The sequence below is a fragment of the Chanos chanos genome, chromosome 4, assembly GCF_902362185.1.
Source record: "Chanos chanos chromosome 4, fChaCha1.1, whole genome shotgun sequence".
In the NCBI taxonomy this organism is placed as follows: domain Eukaryota; kingdom Metazoa; phylum Chordata; class Actinopteri; order Gonorynchiformes; family Chanidae; genus Chanos; species Chanos chanos.
In genome coordinates this window covers 42,619,389-42,634,327 of record NC_044498.1, presented here as the reverse complement: position 1 = coordinate 42,634,327, position 14,939 = coordinate 42,619,389, and the positions used below count along the sequence as shown (strand labels likewise).

Here is a 14,939-nt window from a genome sequence, read left to right as displayed (position 1 = left end):
AAAAAAAAAAAAAAACCTTGTTGTTATTATTAAAAAAAATTGAAATGTGTTATTGTTTCACTACAAAATATCTTTGATTGGAAAACACTGGGTATTAAAGGCGAAAAAAGGAAAGTCAGAAGATGTGACTTCTTCTAGATATCATCTAATTCATCTCTGAAAGCAGGTGTTTCTGCACCATTTTCTTTTTTTTGCCTGTCGTAGGTTTGAGATGAATTTGAATTTTCAGGTTAATGTGTCATTGGGAAATCATGGTACTTGTCATGCACAAGTTAGGGCCAGGAGATGGTTATTAATCCCATTGCAAAATCACACTAGGCATTCATGCAGTGCTGAGGCTGTCATGTTCACAGGCCCATTTTAAACAGGGACACCTCAAGAAATCGCCCCCGAGGGTGAACATTAAAGCTTGCTCCAGCACGTCTCTGTGTGATTACATCGGGGAAGCTTTTTTACAGGGAATAAATGCAAGCACTTCATGAAAGATTTCTAGGCGGTGTCTGTTCGGTGTTAAGTCCAGTTCCTTCAATGCTTCTTGCGATGGTAACACACAAAAAGTATTATAAGTGATAGAGCAACGCAGACTAAAGACAGAGTGATTATGATTCCGTTGCTCCCATTATGTGCAATATCTCCACCTAAAACGAGAGAGAGAAACACCCATCACTTAGATACAGCATCAGATTATCACCCTTCCCAGATTGACATAAATGCACAAATAGTCCACAGTTACCAAACAGGAACGTGTTTTTGCGGGGTGTTTAATGTCCTGCTGTCAGAACACACAATGTGTGAGTCACATTGTAACCATATGTTTTTACATAGCATACTGTGTGGCCAGGGTCCTTTCTGTGTGGAGTTTGCATGTTCTCCCCGTGTCTGCGTGGGTTTCCTCTGGGAGCTCCGGTTTCCTCCCACAGTCCAAAGACATGCAGGTTAGGTGAACTGGAGACACTAAATTGCAAATTGCCCTTAGGTATGAATGTGTGTGTGAGTGTGTTTGTCTGTGTGTCTGCCCTGCGATGGACTGGCGACCTGTCCAGGTTGTTTCCCCGCCTTTCGCCCTATGAGCGCTGGGATAGGCTCCAGCACTCCCCGCGACCCTAATCAGGATAAGCGGTTTAGATAATGAGTGATACTGTGTTATTTGCTGTTGTAAACTGTGGAAGACCTAAGCTAAACTAACGTAACCGCCTACAGTTTCCAAAACATGTCACTGTTTTGGTTTCATGAGGTAATGTTATGTATTATGAACTACAAAAAAAAAAGACCTCAGTAGAGGTATTGTATGATTGTAGTAAACCTGTTCAGACATGCAAGTGAAAGCCCAGAATAGTCAGGCACACCCAGAAAGACTGGATGTCACCAAAGTCACATCACAGATGAGAGAAAGAGGTTCTCATGTGTCTGCCTTTGTTGTGGAGTGACCCAAACAACCAGTCACACCCATCTCATCCACCTGTGTTTCTGCTTTGCCTTGTTCTCTCCCTCACGCACAGAAGTTCATGAAAGGTGAGAGCTGGAACATCCTGACCTTACTTGCTCCAAAAGAAGCAAACTTTTGGACAGGATAGGCATCTCTAGCCTCTTTTCGTACACGAGCTACATTCTGTCACTCTGTTCTCAATGATCAAACACCTGTGAATGCACATCTTCTCTTACATGCTATACCGAACCATGGCATTAGTAATCTTTATGAAATCGACACAATCAGTCCCTTACCGTTGTCATAGTAGACTGGCCTCTTCAGCACTTGCTTAAGGAGATGGTTGGTAAGGATAAACGTCACGTTTAGCTGTGGAGCTGGACCTTCAAACCGACTCCTCAAGGAGAAGAGCCCTGATCTGTTCATCAAAGGAGTGAGCTCTGTGCGATGACTTAGGTTTTGACCCATTTCACCCAGCCATCGAACCTCAGGCTCAGGAAAACCTTCTGTTTCGTACTGAAGGGTCACACTTGTATTGTTCACTGCAATGCTTAATCTGGGCTCTGAATAGAACGCTAAGAAAAAAGAAAAGAAAAAAAGCTGACATGTACAGTGAGCACATAAATCTTGGAATGAAAAGCAAAGTTAAAGACACCCACTGCTTGGAGAAAAAGTTTAATACTGTTTTCCCTGGGGCCAAAAGCAGAAAATGTCTGGATTATTCAAGGACCACCAACTTCCTGGCATATTTTTTCCAAAGAAGACTGAACCACCACACTTTGCTTTATAAAAAAAATAAAGCAATACATTACCCTTTAAGCCAAGGATCTGGGCCAGCTGACTTAGTAAGGTGAACATGGTTTTATTCCAAAATGAAATTGTGGTACTCCAGTCTTCTTTGGAAAGCATATGCTGGGAATTGGGTGGTCACTACACACCCACATACCTCCATAGTCCAATTGCAGCTGTGCTTTATCTGTTCCCTTGGCACTGCTTACTGTGCATAAGTACTTTCCTACATCTTCGGGGCTGACCATCCTTATCATTAGGGAGGCATTGCCATTTGCCAACTCTGAAGCAAAGAGTCCTGTTCGGTTGTGGTAGTCAGAGCTTTGCCGCTCCAGCTGGTCCCTGCCATAATAAAAACTGTGTACAACGCGTGAATCTTCGGTCCGCTGCCATGTGACCACGAGGCTCTCGATATCAGGTTCGGTGCTGCGTGTGAACACGCAGCCCAAGACAGTGGGTATACCATGCACTGCCACAACATGCTCTGTAGGAACAGTCACCTTGAAGAGTGCTAAGAAAACAGAGAAAAGATAGAGACTTTCTGAAACTCTGAACCAGTTGGTTGTGGGCAGTCTAAATAAACCCAAACTAAGTAATGCAAGACAGGCTGAGGCCAAGGCAGATCACTGTATTGAAGGACACAGCACAAAACTCCCATCAAACTAACCACACTGTGGTTAAAGCCAAGCACTGAAGGGTGCACACCCTCTATATAACAAACTATATGTATGGGGTAAAAGATGAGACGCGCCCATTTTTGTGACTGCCTCAAATTAAATTTACCAAATTTACAGCAGAAAATAAAATGTCCAAATATGGATGACATACTGTTCCAGACTGCAAAATCCATATTCAGTGTAATGGTCTGCACTTCGATTTTACAATTACATCTTTAAATAAACATATATAATACCGAGTAAAAGTATATATTTGTTCTCTTGGCATCATCAGATGAGTGTAGGCAGTGTTATATTAAAAGAATAATTTCGTTTTTCTTAAGCACTGAAATAACCAGGGGATTTTTGTCACAAATACGCAGTTCATCAGAGGTAATTCAGTGTAACAAGATCAAGAAGCCATTTCTAAATATCAAAAACTGATACTCATGTGACAGTCTGTGACATCATGAGAAGGACCCCTGAGGCCCCTGTAGTGCTGCAGCAAGGTGAGTTTATCTCTCTGAAATATTTGATCATTTCATCCTTTCATAGTGTGATAAACTAAGCTATAAACCCACATGTCATTCAGTAAGATGCCAAAAAACACCTCTATTTTAGATTTTATTTTTTAAAAAAAGTACTGTATATGCTGTGAATAACTGTAATTAACTTTATTGGTCAAGGTCATTGTTTGATATAGGTGGCCAGTTGATAGTCTGCAATATATGCTGAAGTATAAGTTTTGTCATTCGGTGTAATGCAACTTCTCTGTTACACCACAGTGTCATTCATTACACTGAATGACAGTATCACTGTATAAATAACAATTTTAGCATCTTATTTATATTTCAGATAAATGAGGGACATTTAAGTTTCAGTGATTGCACACACACACACACTGTCCTCTGCATTTAACCCATCCAACACACCAGCAGTGAACACACAACAGATGCAGGAGCAGTGGGCAGCATTCCTCTGCGCCCGGGAGCATTAGGGTTAAGTGCCTTGCTCAAGGGCACACAGCCATGGATGGTGGGCCTGGGAATTGAACCAGCAACCCTCCAGTCACAAGCCTGGCTGACAACAATGTTTGAAACTTCATTTTTTTTATCTGTGTTATTGATGTTTCCAGATGCCCTCAAACAAAAAGAGAGTTGCAAGGTACAGACAAAAACTAAATGCAGACCCAGTCACTAGGGTCGATCTCCTAGCAAGGGGCTAAGAAAGGTTTTGAGGATTGCAGTAGTCTGAATAATTATCACTATTTCGAGTCCCACCTCCCTATGTCACAGTTTCAAGAGAGACCATTGAGGAGATTCTCCACTCAAAATACCCATCCTGATAGCATGCCATTTATTTTGACAAAAGAAAAAAGTGCGTGTGCGTGAGACCGTGCACAAGTGGGTGTGTATAGAAAATTATTTTATGTAACAATCTCGTAGAGTAAAATCCTTATTCTTTTTCAACATCTGCTTCTGCTGTCATTTATCCAGGGATGTTATTAAAACTAATTTAATGATCCAGACTAATACTAAAAACATTGCAATAGTGGGAACAATGACAATACCAATACACTCTATCCCTTTTTAACAAAACGTCATTCAGAGTAAAAAACCATGGTCATTCGGTGTAACAGATATATTTATGCGAAAATGACACAATATAGTTATACTGACCTGTACTTATTACATATATAAATGTGTGATCAGACTAAATTTTATTGTATTTTGAATGAATCTCACTCCCTTACAAAAACTACTTGCTGACAAATGGGTAAAATGTAGTGGTTGGAAGGATATTGGCAAAGTATAAAGATTTAAAATGACAAAATTAATTCGTATTTGGGGGCTGCATTGTGATCCTTAAGTAAAGTCTTTTGATATGTCATCTTAATGTTTTTGTTCCTAATATGCCTCACAATCTTTTTTTTTGTATATAAACTGTTGTTACACTGAATGACATTTGGGGGGGGGGTCTTCTGTTAATCATGATAAAAACGTATGATAGTCATTACTTTTTGCACAGGATACATTCTAATGTACACCAAAAAAGACAAAAAAGTTGTATTACATTTTTATTTTTTTGATGCTTGTCAACCCCTTTTTGTCTTTGACCCATAGACCAGAAACTTCAGAGGTATAGCCTATAGTAAGCTTTTGGCTTGACGGGGTTACAGGGAGTGGAGCATTTAATATCAGACCTTTGGATTTCTGTGGTCTAAAAAAAAAGTCAACAGACACCCGACCCTAAAACACAGATTCCATCAAACTGGTTAAGGCTGTTGTACTTTGCCATTTTGTGTTTAAAGTTTAGTCTGAATCTTCCAGATTCTCCAAAATATCATGTGTATCTTATGATAAGCCCATGTATAGGTCCAAGTTTGAATGGGGAAGTGATTACAGTCCCATTCCTAAAGACTTTCAAAACAAGACAGGTACACCCCTCTGACATGACAGACTGTATCTCTTTTTCATTCTAAAAACTGAAATTAAAAAACTGTAAAGTTATTGCTTGCATTTGGCAGGTAAATACTTGTGGAACATTCTTTCTTGATGCAATCAAAAATGGCTTGATTTGTTACCGAGGTCAGTCACACTCTGTGTTTTCTTAACTTATCTAAAAAATGTTCTGGGTCATGTAAAGACTAATAGGTTCACCCAAGCTCCAAGGTTAAGATTTAAGTCTGAATCAAGCTGTAATGGTACATCACGTTTCTTCCCCTGAAAGTCTTGCCTGATATTGCTTGCTTTCTTCCTTGAGAACAGGAGTCTGCGGGACAGTCAGATCTTGCCGAAAGTAGTGTAAGTTATTACATCTCGTTATGACCAGAACTGATCGGACAAGGAAAGTGTTCTTCATGCGTCGCTTAAATAATTCAAGTACCAAACCAAATCAGTTAAGTATTTCATGAGTTTTTTGTAAGTCCTGCTGGTACAGCACTGAAGACAAAGACTAAGGCATACACGAAGAACTTTTGACTTGCGCGTTCATACACGCACCTCAAATGATTACGATAAAGGGGAGGACTCTCACAGCCATTCGCTCTGCCACTGAAATAGGACACATATCTATAGCTAAAATATTTGTAAGATCTTATTTACCTGCTCATATCTGAGCTGAATTAGAGGCACTTGTGTTTTCCAGCTCCCTTCGTGTACACTAGGCTACCCTAGGCATTGCCTATTCTGAGCCACAGTTAATACACCAACCAAACCCAATGAGACATTATAATCCCCCAATGTGTTGATGCAAATTTCTTTTTACGCTTTAAACTCGAGTTATTTGCACACTGGAAGGGTCGGGATAACCGAGAGGCAAGACTCACTGACCCTCGCTGTGTTATTTTGTCTTCAGTTTGCTTTACACCTTCAATAACGCCAAATTATTCAAGCCAAGTTAAAGAAATCCACTGGGCTATATTCTATTGCACTATACTGTCATAGCCGATACAGCTACAAAACTAAATAAATAAAATAAAATAAAATAAAATAAAATACTGTGAGTCAGTTCTTAACTGGGATCTACATGGAATCTGGAAGCTATATGTAGGCTATGCAAAGTACAGCGAAATCTGTTAAGGCAACTTTTCCACAATTTGAAGGTAAAACAAAAGCAATGGAGTAATTTAACTGTAATTTCAAATGTATCTCAAATAATCAATTTCAGTCAATGAAATTATTCATCGTTTTTCGAATGAACTACGTTGTACAAGCACATTAATATGGTCTTGTAAAAACACAACTGATTTCATGCATCAAAGTAATAACTTCAAACATCATGGTGTATATGTCTATTTTTGCTTACCAGCGGAACGTGTAAAGACGATGAACACCAAATACACAAACGAAAGCATTCCCGTTGTAGGCACCCGACCGCATTAGAGCACTCATTCCTCACTTTAACCTTTGCCTGCTTACGGGCAGTGCTTAATTTGAAAATCAGGAGGTCCCGGAACACAGAGAGGGTGCTGTTCCGGCGGATTAGGGAGAGAAAGGCTGTGTCCGAAATGGCATACTACCGTACTACATACTACATACTAGCCTAGTATACACTGCATACTGCGCACTACTCCACACACTAGTATACAGTATGGTACACAATTATGACAACTTTCGTGTAGTGTACTACACGTTTGCTATCGGTTGGGCTATCTGTTCTGTTAAAATCGAACAACACACGACAACCACAAATATGCATCAAAAGTAGCCCTATAAGAAAGCGTATGAAGATTTATTACACCAAAATATGCAGCTGATACATTTATAATCGGAACTGCAGTTGTAGTTGAAGCTGGTTCGGTCGCTGTCCGCCATGTTTTTAAAATTTTTTGACAGTTGGAAATCACCGCGTTGCTTCATGGGATGCAGTAGTCGGCGAAGTGAGGTCGGGATGTATACTAGAAATTTTCGCCAATGTAGTACATCATCCGGGTAACTGTCGTGTACTGCAAAATTTTTATTTTTCACGTACTGCATACTACATACTACTTTTACGTCATAATTAGTATGCGAGTAGTATGTAGTATGCCATTTCGGACACAGCCAAAGAGTCATGGAACACATCAAAAAATCAGCAGCGCCTGAAGCACATTTTACAACACCTAGGTGCTATCTGTTAAAACTAAACAAAACTAAACAAAACTGTCATCACAAACAAAGCATTATTTATTTACATCCATTACACGCCGTCGTGGAATATTTGATTCTGATTGGTCAATTACGGCATTCTACGGTTTGTTATTTCTGAATAGCAGACCGTTGCTATGGACGCTAACGGAATCATTTTTACATCAACAAATTCATTTTTGAATCAATATTTTGTGTCAAATTATTGACTTCCTGAGTAAGTAGCCGTGTAATAAGCTTCGCGTCGGGGTCCTGCATCATCCCGGGTTTATTTCGCAATAATGACCGGCTCGCCTAACATGATCTTAACACTTAATAATCAAAGCATTCACAATTATCACTCAGAATCAGCAGGGGGAGACTGTCCCTTCACTTCCCTGTAGTTTCCCTTTTGCCTGGGGGGGGGGGGGGGGGTGTTAGAGTCGAAAATTCTATTTACAACCACGAAAAGCAAGCAGGCTAAGAACCCGAATATGGACGTTATCTTACATTAAACGTTTCCCTCGCCACTGACGCCCATATAGGCAAAGGAAAAAGCTAGCTTAATACACCAGAAGTACGGTCAAGAGGACCAAATTTCTCTCACACGTCTCGACAGAGTCGAGCGACGGCCAATCAGAGGGCAGACGTGTTTCCCTTATATCTTTCGCCGTGAAACGTTTTGTTAAACTTTATATTTAGCATTTTGTTTCCCAGTGTTGTCTCCGCACTTGGATAGCAGCGATTGCGAATGCTACTTTGCGGTCCACGGTGAAACGGCCTGTTTGAAGCAAGATCACACTATTTATTGTAAAATAAATTACCTCCAAAACATTTTTGTGCGGGAATGCACCTGATTTGTTCACGCGTATATTGGGCGATATATTAATAGGCCTTTCACAAAATACAAACATACAATTCAACGATGAATATAGCAAAGACGACGTAAATATAGCATATAAATAAATATAACTTATAATATATTTATAATATTTATAAGTATATACTTTATTTAAGAAAATTTATGCATCTCAATACATTTGTAGCCCACTTCCTCAAAATTACATTAGCAACGCCCACAAGCTGGCTGCAAGAAACAGCTAGGTGATTGCAAGCCATAGTGACACAGCGATACAGCGATGGTGTGAGCGCAGGGTTATAAGGAAAAAGCTTATCGTGGCTTAATACACCAAAACTACAATCAAAGGTCACCAAATAGCGCTAATTGTAGACCATAAGGATTTCCTGTGTCAGACAAATTTGGTGATTTTTGACCGGTGTTGCGGGGCATTAAGCCATGTTAAGCTTCTTCCTTATGATGGGCGTCGACGGAGAGGAGAACGCTTCCACTGAAGCGAATTTCGCTTTGGTCTCATTCATGTTCAGTGGGGGGCGGATTCGCCAGGCAAGCGAAATTGAGATGGCGAATTCTTAACTGCAAATAGAACCACGCGAGAACCAATCAGTTCAGCGTGTGATGTGTTTGGTACGTTACGTTCACTAGAGAGGGGGAGTAACAAAAAAGTATGACCAAAATGGCGGAGGCTAAAGGTTGTAGCATGAAAACATGTATAAGATTAAAATATGTATGGGCAACCAATTGTGTCTACATCAACATGGGTTGTTGTTTACGTATACATGAACTTAGTCGGGGCCAGAGCGGTAGAAAAACTCTCTCAACGAAAAAAGTTAAACCCCTGACCCAGGTCATACTCATCTGTGGAAACTGATCTGGATGAACTGTGCCGTTTTTTGAGCACTTAATGTTCGTTGGCGCACCATACAGGTGTAGCCTATGAAATATATGGCAAATTAAGGTATGGGATAAAGAAATAAGGATTAGTAGGTGAGCATTATTCATCAAAGAAACTGACATCTTTAATAGTTTGTAGACAGGAGTACTGTTGTTGTCAAGTCGGGAAAAACGCAAGTATGTGACGTTTGTCCGTCTTGGCTGAGGTTCTTCAGCTCATATAAGAGATTATTACAGTGAATTTCACTGCATCATTGTTGAATGAATCTAAGCAATGCTGTTTATACATGTCAGTGTCTTTTAAGGACAACACAGATGCTCAGTTATCTACAATATTTCGGTAATTTTCATGGATACAGGTAGATGACCTATCTGACTGCAAAATGTATTTCTTTCTTTCTTTTTTACTGCATTGTTCAGAGTCTGAATGTCTAGAGATTTCCAGTGTCTGTACAGGGGAAAAATGAACACATTTCTCCAGCAATATTCCTCACAAAATACCTTTTCACATTCTTTGATATTTGCTAGCCCATGTAAACTACAAACTGACATGTCACCTGCTGTCACTTATGAAATCACAGCTGATGTCTGCAGACATTGATGCATAAGAGTATTGTTGCCATGTGATAAAACATGAATGTTCCCTTTTTTTGGAGCTCACTTTCAGACCGGGACAATTTCGGTGAGATGCCATCATTCTCAGTGATATAGCTCTTCCACTGATATCATGGAAATAAACATTATTAAATGTATCCCTGTTTGTGCAACAAGTATTTGTTATCTTGCTTGAAAGGGTCACTGTGTTCTCTTCTCACTGACTACAGGCTGTTACAACACTGTTTATGAAAAGCATGTTTTAAAAGCATCTCAAAGGTTTAATAAGATTTGTTGTTTTGTCTTTGGCTTTGTAAGGGCTGATGGGGATATGCTCTTTGTCTCTCAGTATGTTTCCTTATCTTTTTGTGATAAAGTGCTTTCAACTTATTCTCTGATCAGGATTCTTCTTCACTCCTGAATCATCCAGCACATCTGGTCGTCCAGCTGTGAGGCTACTAAGATAAGGAAGGCGAAGTTGTAATGAATAACAACTGCTCACTGGGAACAAGGTGGTGATAAGACACCCATGCCCATCATAAACAGGATGAGCCATTTTTAATGAGGTCTTTGCCCGATTCATTATAATGGACATTATGGACTGTTCTAATATTATCCAGCAAAATATTTTTTTTTTGCTCCCAAAGAGATAAGTGGCCACCTAGCAATGTCTCCCTCCTGTATCTCAGAGAGATCAGGGCATTTGTACTGAGATGGACTTTACTGATAGAAGTAGAGAACATTTTGTGAGGCACTTTATAGTTTACATGTGGAGAAAAAAAGAATTTAAAGCAAGCAGTTTTGACAGTAAATACATACAAACAATATGTAGAGGAACTTCTGTAATATCGCCAAATTATTTGTCATTAAATAAATTCACTTCCAGATGGAGACCAAAGCAGCCAACATTGGGAAAGCAGCTGGCAGGAAAACACCCTTGAGGCTACCGAGGAAGCAGACAGCTCTAACTTGCTTACGTGGCAGATTTACCTTTGGAAATTTAAGAGACTGCAATTTTGAGATCCCTGAGAAATGCAACCACACCGCTAGAGGTGAAAATTGCATGCAAAATGAAGAGGTGATTTGAGAAGACTAAAAACCATTGGTATGTTCTTAATGTGCACTGACTCAAACCTACTGGTTTGTTGTTAAAGATGTATTAGGGGTTTTTAACATGATAACTTAGATTTACTACAGTAAGGTGCAGAACTTACTGTACGTTCACACTGAGCGCGGCGAGAGCGTCAAAGTGACTGGAAGTCATTCATTTTCAATGAGAGCCAGCGTCTTTAAGCGGCGAAGAGCGTCGCGCAAAGGGCGTCGCGGTGAGGGTGGTTTGGGCGTCAAAATACAGTTGAAGTTCGGTTAACTTTATGGTAATGAGATATGACGCGGTTGGGCGGCAACCAATAGAAACTTGGAAGTGCTCCGCTCTAGAGAATTGTTGAGAACACAACAGTATAAACTATTGTTCCCACAAAACTTTTGGTCCTAAGCAAAATGGAGGAGAAACTGATTATATCGGTGGTGGGTTTCCCCATGTTGTACTGTAATGTAGGTTATGCACAAACGTTAGTGTTAATTAAAGACCAAGGCTAGTAAACGTGTCCTATAAACTCCATGCTGGAATTTGACCTAGCCTATCATTAACACAAAAGACACACAACAACAAAAAGCTTTTAAGTAGTGTTTTTCATTAGTTAATTTTGTTACGAAATATGTAATTAGCATTGTTTATTTATTTCTGTCATCGGTCGATTTCGCACCTTCACATTTAAAATATCTCATAAGGTTAACTTATAGCCTACTGGTGGTCAGTCAGCACAAAGATACCGCTCGACCTGTTTGTTTGCTTTATAGCCCCTTTAAAAACATTTGCATTACCAAGCTTTCCGAAGGAACTTGTACCTGCCTATTTCATCAACGGCAGAGCGTCCACAGTGTTCAACAGGGAGGTTTGGGCGACTCTAGACGCCCAACGGCAGAGCGTCCACAGCGTTGGCAGGGAGGTTTGGGCGACTCTAGACGCTCTCGCCGCTCTCAGTGTGAACGTACTGTTAGTGTGAACGTACAGTTAAATGCTTCCATTGACACAGTCTATCAGCCTTTGGGTGGAACACCCCCCCTCCCCCCCAAAAAAACCAATGGACACAAAAGCCCAGCACAACAGTGATATAAGTCATGTTGAGTTTCATATAAAAGTCATCACACGTTAAATGTCAGTTTCAAAGTTTATTACAAAATTCCAGTATGACCTTTAAAAGAGGTCAATAAAAGACTAAAGATGCCATAGGCACTAAATCCAAGCATGAAAAGTGTTTCTTTTCAAACAGCATAAAGGATTTACTAAAAAAAGAATGTGTAGAAAGCAATGACTGAATAAATAAATAGACAAGTAAAACATACATACATAGAGACATAAAAACATAAAGTCAGTTAATCAAGCTGTTGAAAAAATACTGTGGAAAAATACTTCAAGGCCACTGTGAAAAAATACTTCCAAATACTTCAAGGCCGGTCCTGTATTCCTGATGTATCTGCTGAAGTGAGTGGAAACAGCAGCTGCTGGTTTCTGAAAAAGTGTAAGAAAATAATATTGGAACACTTAAACGATACAAGGTGAAATTCCGTTTTAGTACATTAGGTGGCTGGAATAAAAGAGCCCACACTCCCACTGGTGGTAACTGTACGTACTGCAAGCATATCAACAACCTACCTTTAGCAGCCCTCCTCCAGCCCAACAGTAAAGTGAAGTCCTTATGTGGACTATCTGTGTGACCATCTGAGGAAGAACACAATAGGAATCATTCAGAAAGTTAAACACATTGTCACAAATGTAATAGTTATGTTTTGCAAAAAGAAAAGAAAGTTATGTAACTCAAGCTTAGTGGCTTTTATTATGGTATCAAAGAATGTTTTTTTTTTTTTCTAAATTTTTAAGATTACCATCAGAAAAAAAAATATTTCCATGTCTATTCATATTTGATTCACTCTGATTTTAAGTACTGTAAGAGTAGCATAACATTTACACTTATACTCTACAGAAAATCTTTCAGTAATCAGTAGTTTTTGGCAAAAACCTAAGCAATGTGTTTGCATACTGTTTTTAAAATTTCTAAATGTTTGAGCTTGCAGAGACCTAGAACTCAACTGTTATTTTTTAAACATGAATGAAAAATAAAAGTTGTATTAAGAATCAGATTTCTGGGTTAATATTACCTTTTTGGGCTGTACTCAAGGCTTAAAGCATCCTTCCTTCTGAAATTTTTTCTCTTTAATAAATCAGCCAGCGAGTTTTTTTTTGTCTCGATGAGCAGATCAATAACACGTTTTTCCCCTTCACTTTCTTTCTTTCGTTTTTCTTTTTTTGTGTTTTTGGAATTTGCGCGCTTAAGCACAAACCCCGAGATTAAATCCGTCTTGAGATTTGCAGGTGATATTTGAGAATACTTTACCTTCACTTAAAGGGAAGCTATCGGCTTTTTAGAGGTGACTTCACAGGTCTTACCTCAAGATCCTTTTCAATAAAAGAAAAAGATGAAGAATAAGAAGTAACAGTTTTTATTACATCAGGGACTACAAGTATAAAACTACGATGGCCAACTCTGGTGCAGTTCAGTAACAGCACTTACTGTTCATTAAACATTAAAATTCTGTTCATCAAATAACAAATAATTAGACGTGACGCGGTCTGACGTAGATTGTGTATAAATCGTTAATGCATAGCTTTGAACTATGGATAGGATTACGGCATCTTTTGCTCTTCTGTTCATGAGCGAAAATACACCACATGGGAAGACCACATTTGATCGCTTTTAACAATCTGAAGAAAAATTATATTCCAAAGAGGAGTTTGCTCCTGTGCAAAACCTCTATTCAAAGGCTTTTATAATTTACTGGACACCTTAATGATTTTTTAAATGATTTTAACGAGCTGCCAACATTTTCTTATCGAGCTACTTAATAACGGTTTATACACAATGTGTTGGTTCATAAGAAGTACCTGTGTTCTTTCATAAAAGAAGAACAGTCACTTTTCCACATAATGCATGAAGTGTTATTTAACTGCATGCAATATTTTAAATCGATAAACTTTTCTTTCCCCCAACATACTGAAAACCGCAGTAGGATGTTTTTAGTTATTTGTCGACATTTATTTGTTTGGCATGACAGGAAAAAAAAAAAAAAACAGTTTTTTTTTGGATGAAAAGGAAACTGGGCTTTATTGACAAACTGCAGTAGAACATTTTTTGAACATATTTAGTTCCCTATTTAGAACAACGTGTACAATTATTGCTCACTTTTGGAGAAAGCAAAACTTAAGACAACAATGAGCGGATATGTATGGTTTCTGTATTGTATCTACGTATTATGGGGCAAAGCTACGCGACAACTTGACCGGTAGCCCCAGCTATATGATGGACTAATACTTGAGAGAAGTCTTTATAGAAGTGCTCTCTTTCCATCTAAAAAAACTGCACCAAGAGAATCTGACACACCTGTTAGAGTGAATAGCACAGTGTTTTAGTGGGACATTTTAGGAGGAGTTCTGAATGGTCTAATAGTACCCTTTGATATTTTTTTTTTAATTTTTTTTTTTTTTTAGTCAAATTTACAGATTGCGTGAGAGTCTCCCACAAAAACAATGTTTACCTAACATTCTTATGCTGCATTTCTTACAGTAAATTTTTTTTTTTATTATTTTTTCCCATTCATGAAGTTGTTGACGTTTAATAATAATAATAATAATAATAATAATAATAGTAGTAAAAAATACTAGTTCACAGATTTTAACATGTTAAAGCTCAAAATGACTGAAATGGCTCCCCGGAGGAAGATTACAACTGCCACGAAATAATTTTGTTCATGAAGCAAATCAAATCAAAATGAGATGACTTTTGGTAAGTTTGGCTATGTGTAAAATCTAATAATAAACGAACCTTTTTTAGACTGAATGTTTCAGCCATTCTAATCAGTAGCAGTTATATTCACGAAAAATGCACAAGAGAGGAAACAGAAAATTTGAAAGTACTTGTCCTCTTAGTTAAATATGCAAGACTGTGGTGCCTTCAAATGTTGCAGGCCACAAAAGCAATAAAAAAAAAGCAGTCAGT

At 38.7% G+C, this 14,939-nt stretch overlaps 1 protein-coding gene across 1 annotated transcript; it reads right to left on the bottom strand.

The window, feature by feature from the left end:
- Positions 1-525: 525 nt before the first annotated feature.
- Positions 526-6,767, bottom strand: LOC115810408 (CD276 antigen). Its single transcript, XM_030772338.1, has 4 exons — positions 6,679-6,767; positions 2,373-2,726; positions 1,723-2,001; positions 526-638 (listed from the first exon to the last, which is right to left on the bottom strand). Exons 1-4 carry the CDS (start codon positions 6,725-6,727, stop codon positions 526-528), a joined length of 795 nt encoding a protein of 264 aa, XP_030628198.1. The 5' UTR covers positions 6,728-6,767.
- Positions 6,768-14,939: the final 8,172 nt, after the last annotated feature.